Consider the following 12,054-nt stretch of genomic DNA (forward strand, 5'->3'; position numbering starts at 1 on the left):
CCCCATCTGTCACAATAAGGTTTTCTGGATTGAACACCACATTTCACAAGGTTCTTTGCTGATTCAATATCATATGGTGGGGATCATAAAGCTTGTGACACTGATATGCGCCTGCTTATAGAGTTTAATTCATACAGTCTTCCTGCTCTAGAAGTGTATTTTAAGAACATGCTGCACCGCTTTCCAAGAAAAGCAGCCAATCCAAGTATTGGTGAAATGGACCTTCAGGCTGGTCCTTTCCTGTTTGTGCTTGGTGTGACGTGCGGTGGCTGACAGCTGTGGGTCAAGGCCAGTGCAATATCTCTCCATTTTTAAAACGTATTTGTTTGTTCTTTGCAGCAAATATTTTTCAACAGCACTTTCCAGCAGCGATTGACTCGTTTCAGGATGCAGTGAAATGTCTTTCTGAGTTTGCCTGTAATGTTGCGTTTCCGGACACCAGCATGGAAGCTATTAGACTCATTCGGTATTGCGCTAAATACGTTTCAGAACGACCACAGGTATTTTCTTTTAGTTTTGACCCTTGTGTATTCTCACACTGTTAAACTGAGACTAATCTTGTAGCTAAAAGAACTTCCAGACCAACTTCAGTCTCCCAGCAGCATTTGTATTAAAAGCTTATTCAGAGCCAGGAGTGATTTTGTCACTGTGGAAGCATTAACTAGGACTAGCTGAAAAAATTCAAGTCTTATCAGTCCAAATTTGAAATAACTAAATGAAATAGTCCTTTTTTTTAATAGTGTTGTGATGACCTGGAAAACAATACTTCTGATTCTATCACACTGATTATATCTAGTTAAAATGGTTACAAACATATCTTTCTACATCAGTCTGTTGTGTGACTGCTTCATATAATCACTTTGCTGCAAGGAGTCAGGTGGCAGTCGTGTCACCGCTGCAGGACGCGTGTGCTGGATCAGTGTGCCGGAAAAGTGGAGAATTGATGCCAAACTTAGGTTTCCTCATTACCTATATGTATAGAATTGTTGCCTGTCAAACTTGCTTCCTGAAGTCCAAACCTCTGCAGCTTGTAAAGCCTTTAGCAGGACTTCAGTAGAATGGATTGAAGTATTTATTTTCCCTTTTCCCCCCAGTGTTTTCATAGTCTTTCCGTGCTGAGGGTTACAGTAGCAGCTCAGCCAGCTTTCCGGGTCTGTCTGTGCCGGTAGCACTATCTAAACCTGTCGTCGTGGAAGAGTTTTAACATTTTTAGTTGGTTTTTTTTTAAATCTTTCTTTTCCTGCCCATCTCCAAGGTATTGAGAGAATACACAAGCGATGACATGAACGTTGCTCCTGGGGACAGAGTGTGGGTCAGAGGATGGTTTCCCATTTTATTTGAACTTTCTTGTATCATCAATCGTTGCAAATTAGATGTTCGAACAAGGTACTAAAGCTTTCTTTTTAATTCGGTTAGCGAAGAGATGCTAGGTATGCGTTTTAACATCTTTTCCTCTGTTTGTTTGGGTCTGTTTATAGAGGCTTAACAGTGATGTTTGAAATAATGAAGAGTTACGGCCATACCTTTGAAAAGCACTGGTGGCAAGATCTGTTCCGAATTGTCTTTAGGATTTTTGATAACATGAAGCTCCCTGAACAACAAACAGAGGTAAAACCAAACCCCCCCCCCCCGCCACAACCCGAACAGCAAGCCAACAGTTGAGGTTTTTAAGAACTCGCCCAATGGAGGCAGCACTTGGTGCTGTTGTGCGGTCCATGGACGCCCAGCACGCGCTGCCACAGGCGTCACCGTCCCTTGTGTTCTGTGCGAGACCTCTCACACAGCGCTGCCCAGGGACCTGTCTGTCTGTCTGTCTTGTCGGTACGTTTTCAAGGAGAATACTCACAGTTCCTTGTGGAAATGGGTAGTTCCCTGAACAGTATTCATGTGGCCAACTACATGCTGCTCACAAGACCCCTGCAGTAGTGAGGCCAAGCGCTGTCGTCACGGGGAGACCACACGAAAACGCTTCTCATCTCTCCTCACAGAAATCTGAGTGGATGACCACTACATGCAACCATGCACTTTACGCCATCTGCGATGTATTTACGCAATTTTATGAAGCTTTAAATGAGATCCTCCTCCCTGACATACTTGCACAGTTACACTGGTGTGTAAAACAAGGTAGATGGTTTCTTTGTATCTTTGGATGAATGTGTTTTTTAAATGCTCATTGCTTAAGAAGGGGAAAGTTCACTGAATTTTGGAAGAATAAAAACTACCATCAGGACAGTATGTTATGTAACAGATGCATGCAGTGTCTTAAATATTTGAGCATCATTCTATTTAATCCGTTAGTTAATGTGTTTGTAATGTGTTCGTGGTGCTATTGTGACAGAGCACGTGCTTTTAGGGAGTTGTGTTAATCTTCTGCCAACCACCATGGGTAAAACACCTCATTTATTCACATGTACATATACATGTATGCATTCTGATTCCCCCCCTGCCCTTCTTTCAACCATCTAATACTGTGAGATAGGACTTGTTAAAGAAAGGCTTTTGGGCTCCAGCTCTTCTGCCTGGAGTCCACCGCGTGCCCAGCGTGGAGTGTGGAGGGACGGCCCTGCAGGAACCGCAGCTTTCTGCTGGCTCTGTCCTGCCCTTGCCTCGCTGTGCGCTCCCTTTCTGCTTCCTCCTGTGCTTCGTCTTCCCTCCTTGGATTTCAATCTCATCAAGTCTATTTTTAAACGTTGTTTTTTAGTCAGTAGGTTCCTACGCTTGATATTCTTGTAATATTCTGTGTAAGGAGGCTTTGAGTTCAACCAATATCGTGAAATGCGTGATATCTGAAGTGTTTAGTGGAGCAGTAATAGAGAACGCTGGATTTTTCACTGATACTGTGGGAGTTAATAATTATGGAACGTTTCTTTCACAGATAACGAGCAGTTGGCTCGATCCGGTACAAACTGCCTAGAAAACCTGGTAATTCTGAATGGACAGAAATTCAGCCCCGAAGTCTGGGGCCAGACGTGCAATTGTATGCTGGAAATCTTCAAAACTACCATTCCTCACGTGTAAGTTCAGAAGCTTCGCTCCCACACTAATTCCCAGTTCCAGAGTGACAACGTTTCCCATTTCCCTTTTCCCTTGCGCAGCTTGCTGACCTGGAGGCCGGCGGGAATGGACGAGGATTTGGCCGAGAAGCACTTGGTAAGAGTTAACTCAGTGCCGTGAACTGACTCATGGGGCTGTGTGTCAGGTTGGCTTTCAGAAGGTTTTATTGTAGTAAATACACTTAACCACAGATACCGGAATTGCCATTAGCTTGTATTTGGTGTCATTGTGAAAGGAGATACAAAGGATGGATGCCGGAAGCCTTTGAATCTGAGATGGGTGATGAAGTCTGCGATCTGCTAGCTGACTGGGACTTAGGAGTTGGGGTTGCTAGAACTGTTCTGCCTTCTTTTCCAGGATTTAGACCTAGATCACCAGTCTCTGAGCAGCATGGATAAAAATGCTTCAGAAAGAGGACAAAGTCAGTTTTCAAATCCAACAGATGAGAGCTGGAAAGGTGGTCCTTATACAAGTAAGGGAAACGTGCAGGTTTATTAAATGAACTCTTATGCCTTCTCTTAGTCCACTTCTGTAGCCCCGTAGAGAAATTTTTGGGGCACTTGTAACTTGTTTTTGTGCTTTGCAGAGAAGTTTTCTCTTTATAAGATAATTCACATCATCACTAAGTATCGAAATGATAATGGTAATGTGTTTCGCTAACCTGTTGTAAGTAAGTTGTCCTAAGTTGCTTCTGAAACTTGTCTTACTCCGTTTCATCAGACCAGAAGCTATTTGCTGGCCTCCTTATCAAGTGTGTGGTGCAGCTGGAATTGATACAGACCATTGATAATATAGTGTTCTATCCAGCAACCAGCAAGAAGGAAGATGCTGAGCACATGGCTGCAGCTCAGGTACCATCCCCGATTTCTAACCCTGGGGCAGCACCATTGCGTGCTCTGAAGTGTGTTCACAGAACAGAGCACACGGTCTCTGCCCTTTTGTGACTTTCAGAACTACATTGAATGTGTGCAGCATTGCTCTTAAGCTGTGGTTTGTGTTTGACTGCCTTGTTTCTTGCACATCGGATTATTATTTTACTATTACTTTTATTATGAATATAATATATTGTTTTTATAATGAGCACATACTCATCAAGAAGGGTTTTCTGGTTTGTTTTGGAGAGAGTGTTCTTCCCTGCTGTTCAGCCTGGCTTCGTTTGGCCACAGCCGAGGCCTTGCTCAGCTTCCAGGTGTTTACAGGGGAGGAGATGCAGAGCTGAGCTTCAGCGAGGTTAATGATGGAGATTTAACTCCTTCCCCTGCTCAGAAAGGTCCTTGTCCCTAAGAGTTCTGGTTCTAGGGAGCAGCGCAGGTGGCTCTTGGCTGCGCTACCAGAGCCCTGGGCCAGAAGCTTCGGGCAGTGCGTTCAGGTGGTGTTTGGGGATGGTGTGGTTAAATTCCTGACAAAGTTACCTGAAAATATTGACCGATTTAATGAAACTTGACATTGGCCAAAGGTGGGGGATTTCTACACCGTGCAGCATTGAAACTTGCACTATTTTTATGGTTCATTTTGGTGGTTTTCAGAATTTAGCAGACACACTCAGCCCCCAGGGGTGGGCAATGTGCGATATTGAGTTGCTGTGACTTCGTTGTGCCTTGACAAGGGAGGTTCTTCCCTTATTGTTCTTATGATCTTTTTCATATTAATAACTAGAATAGATCATAATTTCTGTCTTTCAAAAGATCCTGCTGAGAAGAGTAGAACTGTGTTTGGCAGGGCCGTTCTGCTGGGGTGTACCGCGCTGATCTTTTGCTTGTGTCTAACAGTGCAATCTGAAATCAGTGTTGTACGGTCTGTGAAGCATCAAAGCCTCTTACACTGGTATAAAAAGAATGCTGTTGACACTCCCCTCTCTCTCTTTCTTTCCTTTAGCGAGATTCTCTGGACGCAGACATCCACATTGACACAGAAGATCAAGGAATGTATAAGTACATGTCTTCACATCACCTCTTTAAGTTACTAGATTGTCTGCAGGAGTCTCATTCATTTTCAAAAGCCTTTAATTCAAATTACGAACAGCGAACTGTGTTATGGAGAGCAGGTGAGGCCGTTATTTTTAGTTTGATAAAGATACCGAGCTCCATTTATAGCTTGAGCTACCAAGATATGAAAGTGTATCACTGCAACCATCTCTAGTCAATCTGCCAGTGGTGTGTTATTACTTGTCTCCTTCCTGATAACTTGAATAAGTTGAATAATTCCATTTGCTAAATTATCTGCTTTTTCGGTTAAGTAGAAGCACACATTTGGTGCTGCTGTAGTTAAATGTCTTTGTAAGAGTAGCTTGGGTCTCAGTCAAATCAAGGAGGAGGAAATGCTATCTAGATAGGAAATGATTGCTGTTCACGACGGGAGGTGGTGTTCGTAAAATCCACCTCTTGGCCAGTAACCACAGCTGCAGGTGTTCCCTCTGTTCACCTGGCTTCTAGGGTTCAAGGGTAAATCAAAACCCAATCTCCTAAAGCAAGAGACCAGCAGCTTGGCCTGTTGCCTGCGAATCCTCTTCCGAATGTACGTGGACGAAAGCCGCCGGGACTCGTGGGACGCGATCCAGCAGCGGCTGCTGAGGTGAGCGCAGCGGCGTCTCCGCTGCCTTCGGTTTCCAGCCCCGTGCTGCGCCTGGCGCAGGCGTCCTGGGTCACCTGCCCAGCAGAGCAGTTGTGTAAAGTACATAAAGATACAGTATATAAAGATACAGATATAGATATGACCACTCTTTATTGAAAGGTGATTTAGCAATACAGAAGCAATCTGCTTGGAATAAATGAAGCACCTTCTTGCCTGACATAAGCTTTTCTTTACAAAGTGGTGGTGTATGAATGCTTTTGCATCTGAGTACGTACTGGTGTTCAGATGTATAATAGGGTACGGTGCTGTAACCAGCGCAGGGTAAGATGCTGTGTATTGGGGGCTTAGGTAAACACAGAAAATTATGCTAAATAAATATAAAAGGGTCTTGTGGTCCCCCTTATTTGAAAAGTGAGTTGTTAGTGTGTGAAAGTTCAGAGTACTAATGTCTAATCAGATGTAGAGACCTCTTAGAGTTGCTGTTGGCATTAATGCGGTGGATTTCAGTGCCATTCTGATCTGTAAGCACCGATGGACAGATTCATCTTTTTAGTGTGTAAAAGAGGAGGTTCTGTTCCCTCTTCCATTAAAACAGCGCCCACAAGTGAGCCACAGTAACTGGTACAGTTTGTACCTTGTGTTAACAGTCGACAGTGTGGACCAAAGTTTTATTAATACAGGAGTAATCCCTCTTTGATCTGTGATGCAGAGCTCTGCAGGTCTTTACTGAGCAGTCGAGATTTGGGGGCAGAGCTGTCACGTTAAGCTGTCCCAGGGTAAGGATCAGGAAGTAACGTTTGCAGGCTGAAGGTGACAACACTTCAGTTACAGTTTATGAGGAAAATCAAACTCTGACTCCATGGTGCCTTGTTGACAACATAAAAACTGCTTCAGTTCAGGCATCTGTAACAACCACTGTAGGAGAAACATCATTGAGACACATTTGTGTAATTAAAGCTGCACATGACTGAAAACTTGGCCATGGAAACACATCTTGCTTGAAAACAAAATACACTGCGAGAGGACAAGCAGTGCTCGTGATGGAATGTTTGAGTTTTCTCTGGGCTGTCTGAACTGTGTCGTCTCTTTAGTGTGTGCAGCGAAGCCCTGGCCTATTTTATCACTGTGAACTCAGAAAGCCACAGAGAAGCTTGGACCAATCTGCTGCTGCTGCTGCTAACAAAAACATTGAAAATCAGTGACGAGAAGGTAAGAGGAGCCTGCAAGTCGTGTCTGTTTGCATTCGGGTGTTTTTCATTTCTGCTCCTGTTGAATTCAGTCTGTATCACCACATTTCCTGGTTTTCCACAAGTTCCACACTAAAAGCTCAGACGGTGTCTGTGCAGCGAGGGACGGGCTCGTGCGGTTCCAGCTGCACAGAACTGCAGAGGCAATGTCACCCTGTGAACTGGGAACCCTGGTTCCTTCACAGCGGTGGCAAAACAATTCCCAGGGTCTTGGCCCGTTTGTGGAAAAGGTGAATGCAAATCTTCCCTACCTTAGGACGTGTAGAGAAATTTCCAGAAGTTGCTTATCTTTTTTTTTTTTTTAAAGCTTTCCAGTATTGTTGTTTAATCTTGTTTTAAAGTGTAGGTTTTTTCCTGATGAGTTTTTTTTCTTATCTTGCAAAGCGCGTCATTTCACTTCACTCTTGTGTAGCTTGGGATGGTTTATTGTGATTTACCAATATCTTAAGAAATCAGTGTGGTTACAGTGTGTCGTCAGAATAGCCTTAATTCTTTGTACGTAAAATAGTGACTTGGCCATTCCTTAGTACACAATCCCAATACCTTTTTAGTATAACATTTCGGTGGTGAAACGGAGTTCCATCAGCTTTCCCTGTAACTGATACTGAGCGTTATTAGAAAACCAACAGAAGACAAACCGTATTTCTTGTTGTGAAACTCATGCCAGGTTAGCAGCTTAAACACCATTGGCAATTCTGCTCTCCCGTATCGAAACGGGTAATGGAGCTGGAAGGGGTTGGGAGGGTGCAACAAGAATAAGGACACAGACTGGCTCCCGTACGTGGAGCTCTCTGCAGGTTGGACTTTACTCAGTTATCTCTTATCTGTAAAATATATTAAAACGAGAGGCGCAAAGTCATTATTAGCAGAAAGAGGGGGGAAGGATGTACTGGAACAGGCAGTGAATGAGTTCTGGAGGTGATGAGTCACTGGAGGGGAAAAAACCCCACACGTAATGGAGAGAGCTCTTCACGGCCCGGTTCAGCGTGCGAGGCTTGATGTGCCGTGCTGATATTCTATAGAGGCTGGAGAAGCAAACTGGACAGGTTCACATCAGAGGGGACGAGCAGCCCTGGCAGCCCCTCCACCGCGAGCCACCCGCAGGCTGTGTCCGGGGCAGCGGTGCCAGCGCCCGCGGGGCTTGGGCACACGGGGTGGGAAGGGGACCCTTCCATCGGGTGAGACCCGGTGTGCAACAACGTGGAGCAGCCATGAACGCGGCATAGACTCTGTGCTTTCCTACAGTAATAGAGAGTAACATTCTCTTTTTAAATCTCTGCTTTGATAGTTTAGGGCACATGCTTCAACGTATTATCCATACTTGTGTGAAATCATGCAGTTCGACCTGATCCCTGAGCTCCGAGCTGTGCTGCGCAAGTTCTTCCTGCGTATCGGGGTGGTGTTCAGAATCTGCGTCGCCGAGGAGCAGATGCGGCCGGCCGGGATGAGCTTACCTTCGTGGTAGCCCGAAGCAGGGCCGGTCGCTGGGGCTTGTGCACACAGCGACGTTCCAGAGGTGGATTGAAGCGGGTGGGGAGAAAGGGGACCCTGGTGTATCAACACAGCAAGTTGCTCTTACCACAATGGCATTCGGGGAGGAGGAAAGAAACTCTGTTCTGTCCATCCTACAAAACTATCAGCAGTTTTATTTAAATTATTGCTTACAAAGTTAATACGGTAGATGTGAAGTCTCTTTGTTTCGATGCTTGTCATCCTTATGATCAAGTCTGTCTCTTCTAGTCTGTTATCAATTGTTCGGTCTTGCATCCCAGCTAAATCCGATCAATCGGCTGGACTCCTCAGTAGAAATTATGCCCCTTGGAAATAATGAATATAGTTGTATAGCCTTGTGATGTCAGCACATGTGTTCATAATAAACTGTACTGCAGTGGCTGAAGCCCACCTTAGACCACTCTGGGTTTTTCTTTGTGTGTGCACGACGAGAGCAGGTAGCGTGGTGCAGCTGCTGAGGTGGACAAGCCTGTAGGGTATTTGGGGAAAGGGTTTTCCTCCTGCTTAGCAAGTAATTGTTACCTTTTGTAATATCAGTGCTTCATCTTCTGAGCCTTATTTCTGTTTCCGTGGCAGGTTTTACACCAGGAGCACGCAGCAGCCCCTGCTCTATTCCGCTTGTTAGTCTGGAGTTAAAGGCATTAAAAACCAACCAACCAAACCACAAAACCAAACCAACTTTGAAACTCTGTTTACTTTCTTACGTTGCCAGATGATGGACAGAGCATAGACAGTAATACCAAGAACCAAGTTCAGAACTAATAATCCCACCTTTTTTTACCCTCGACTATAGTGTATTTAGCAGTAATTGTGTCTGTTTAGCAAGAAGTCCTGTCCTTAAGATGCATCGGGTTCTGTCTCTTTACTGCAGACCTGCAACTTCCAGTTTGTAGTCTTGTGCAAATTATTTTTGTTCTCAACTATTAATTCCTGTTGTGACCCAAAAGAAAACTGAATTTCCATGGAACTGCTCCAGCAAAATTAAACTGAAGTACATTTATGTACAGAGAGTTCCAATACATGTCGATGCTTTGAGGGCGGCTGGAGGAGACCCGAGTTAACGCTGCGGCTTCACCTACCCTAGAGATCCTTCTTGCTTTGTTCCAAACGCATCGGTTGTCTGACGGCCGTTTCCATGGTGGAACGGCAGCTCACAGCCGACGCACCGCAGGGCTGCGGCCTCTCCTTTAGCTGATTTTAACCTCGAGTGTAAGATTTCTCTAAAGTGGAGAGAGTGTCGGTACAGTAATGTCAGCAAAGGTGTTACATGACCGGCTATGCTCTCCACAGTAGCCAAACCTCAAATATAACAGTGTTAAAAACCCACCACACCCCAACCAAAGCAACCTTGACCGGTGTTAAGCGTTGAACCTGTTGTTCTGCGTTTGGAGCGTCCCGGAGGGCGGCTGTAGCTGAGGTTGTCGTGGGATATCCCGCTCTCAAGCTGTTGGATTTTTTGTTTGGTTTTGGTGAGCTATATCCAAAGGATTCATACGGTGCTGTTCTGTGAATTGGCGTGTTCTATAGAAGCCCCGTTAGGGAACGGGTGTGCAGTCAGTGGTAGTAGTAAGGCTTTCACATTTTTATTTTTACTTTTTATTTTTAACCAAAGAAAAATGAACGGTGGTTGTAGCTCTTTAACTTCTAAATGCCTATTACATTGTCTGTACATCAATATTTAGTAGGAAGGAATATATGGCTCTATTTTACAATTTAAAAGACTGAGAAATAAGTAGTGCTGGTATTTAACTTGCTGCATTTGAAATGTCCTTTTGTGTTGCATTTATAGAGTGGATCACTCCCTGGTAACGTCACTTCATCAGTTACACTAAAAATCAAGTATTTATTTTAATTCTATTTAAATCTGTAAGAACGGGCTCATCCTTTCCTTCCTGTTCTAGATAGTCCTGAAGGAAATATTTAAACGTTCATGTTTCAGATGTTGAATGTCACAGCTTCAGTGAATGTGTGCCCGCCTCTCTTACCCAGACACACCTGTACCAGCTGCATGCCTTTTCTGTGCGCTGCAGTCTGAAAGCCTGACAGCTCCTGTCCCGAGACGAATCTCTGAATCGTCACATCTCACGTTACAGTTGCGTGTGGGGCTTTCCTGACTGTGCCGTGCAGCACTTGTGCTGTCTCTGCAGGTAGAGTAAGGGCCTTTCATCGATCCTGTCCTTCCGCCTTAGTTCTGAGACTGTTGTTTGACTTCAGTAAAGCTCTTGTTGTATTTATACCATTTATAAACTGCTGAAATAGGCGCGTGACATCAAACCATCCTGGACTGTGCAGTGTGTGACGGAGAAGAGGGGCTGGAACGCAGCTGGATGGTAGCAGCCTTAATCCTGTCTGTTGTGTGGAATCGACCATCCCTCTTAAAGCAATAAAAATGGTCCGTTAAGTGCAATACCTGCAACGGTTGCACCCGCGTCAGCTGTCTGGTGTCCCTCGCCACCCACACCCACGGGGCGGGAGCGCTGAGCGCCGCGAGATCAGGGTCCGCGTCCAGACACCCCGCGATACACGCACTAATGCAACAGCCTCTTAGACTTCTACAGTAGTGGTATGCAACCAATTAAACTATAAACACATTAACCTATAACGGTATAAATATGGAAACTGCATGATATTTGTTATTCTTATGTTCGGACCTCTAGGAAATAGGCAGGGGGAGGATGCTAATGAGGAAAACCCTGAAAACTCCCTTTCAAGTTGATTCTGTTGTCTTAGAGTACAAGAAAACATCATTTTTACAGTGGTTTGTTATCCATGTCTCACTTTTGGAACTGTAAACAGAACAATCTAAACCAACGTCCACTCATACAAGCAAATGCCCCAAATTTTTGCTCTTACTGGTGAGAATGAGAATCATTAAAAACATGGAACTTCTAGTCTGAAATAGAACTAAGTTTTTTGTCAGGAGTGCAGCTCCCTTTAATATGTAAATTCAGTTTGTTCAGCACCTTTAATGTTATTTCTGTGTAAAATGTATGTTTTCACATATTTAAAATGTCTAAGTTTTTTGAAGATCTCCATATTAAGTGCATTTATTATCAATAATTTAAAGAGCGTTCCTTGCCCAATGGATGTATACATTTTTGAGAGAATACCAAAATTATATAATACAAAAAAGAACTATGTAAAGTTTTCTACATGAAGATACTATGTATAATACTGTTCTAATATTCCATGCTTTAATCAAGTGGTTAATCAATAAAGTTTTAAGAAGTGTTGCTTGTTTTTCCCATGTAGTTTTATGAGCATGTGGAGTTCATCGCCGCTGAGCGCGGGGCTTCACGGCAAGGGGGTGCTGGGGGGGTGGGTTTTGGGGGTTTTTCCCCTTTTGCCTTCCCTCCCCTTTTTGTTTCTTTTTTGTTTCCTTTTCCTTCTTCTTTCCCCTCTTCTTTTTTCCTTTTTTTTCCCCTTCTTTTCTCTTCCCCCTTTCTGTTTTCTTTTCTGTTTGGGGTTGGTTGGTTTTCCTTTATCCTTTTCTTGCCCCCCTCAAACACACCACTCCCTGGCTTCCTTTCTCCCGCCCTTTTCCACGATGGGAACGTCCCTTTTTCCAATCAATAGCCGGGCTCCTGCCCCGCGGCCCCAGACCGTCCCTGCCGCGTCCCTCCGGCCCCCGGCGCTCCCTGCGCTCCCTCCGCCCCGGCTCCGCTCCGGC

The 12,054-nt window shown here is 44.5% G+C and overlaps 1 protein-coding gene across 3 annotated transcripts in view; it reads left to right on the plus strand.

The window, feature by feature from the left end:
• ARFGEF2 (ARF guanine nucleotide exchange factor 2) overlaps nt 1–11,617 on the plus strand; it is a 33,004-nt gene extending 21,387 nt beyond the window's left edge. For 2 of the 3 annotated variants that reach the window (XM_065849617.2, XM_071815755.1), the window contains exons 28-39: nt 340–500; nt 1,256–1,386; nt 1,479–1,608; nt 1,989–2,124; nt 2,876–3,014; nt 3,096–3,150; nt 3,412–3,526; nt 3,775–3,905; nt 4,930–5,098; nt 5,487–5,625; nt 6,717–6,834; nt 8,161–11,617. In XM_065849617.2, coding sequence (XP_065705689.1) covers nt 340–500; nt 1,256–1,386; nt 1,479–1,608; nt 1,989–2,124; nt 2,876–3,014; nt 3,096–3,150; nt 3,412–3,526; nt 3,775–3,905; nt 4,930–5,098; nt 5,487–5,625; nt 6,717–6,834; nt 8,161–8,337 — 1,601 coding nt within the window. In that variant the 3' untranslated portion in view covers nt 8,338–11,617. The remainder of the gene's footprint in view (nt 1–339; nt 501–1,255; nt 1,387–1,478; nt 1,609–1,988; nt 2,125–2,875; nt 3,015–3,095; nt 3,151–3,411; nt 3,527–3,774; nt 3,906–4,929; nt 5,099–5,486; nt 5,626–6,716; nt 6,835–8,160) is intronic. The other variant, XM_065849619.2, reaches the window with a different exon arrangement.
• Nucleotides 11,618–12,054: the final 437 nt, after the last annotated feature.

This window comes from Patagioenas fasciata, chromosome 16 (genome assembly GCF_037038585.1).
Source record: "Patagioenas fasciata isolate bPatFas1 chromosome 16, bPatFas1.hap1, whole genome shotgun sequence".
NCBI classification, from domain to species: Eukaryota; Metazoa; Chordata; class Aves; order Columbiformes; family Columbidae; genus Patagioenas; species Patagioenas fasciata.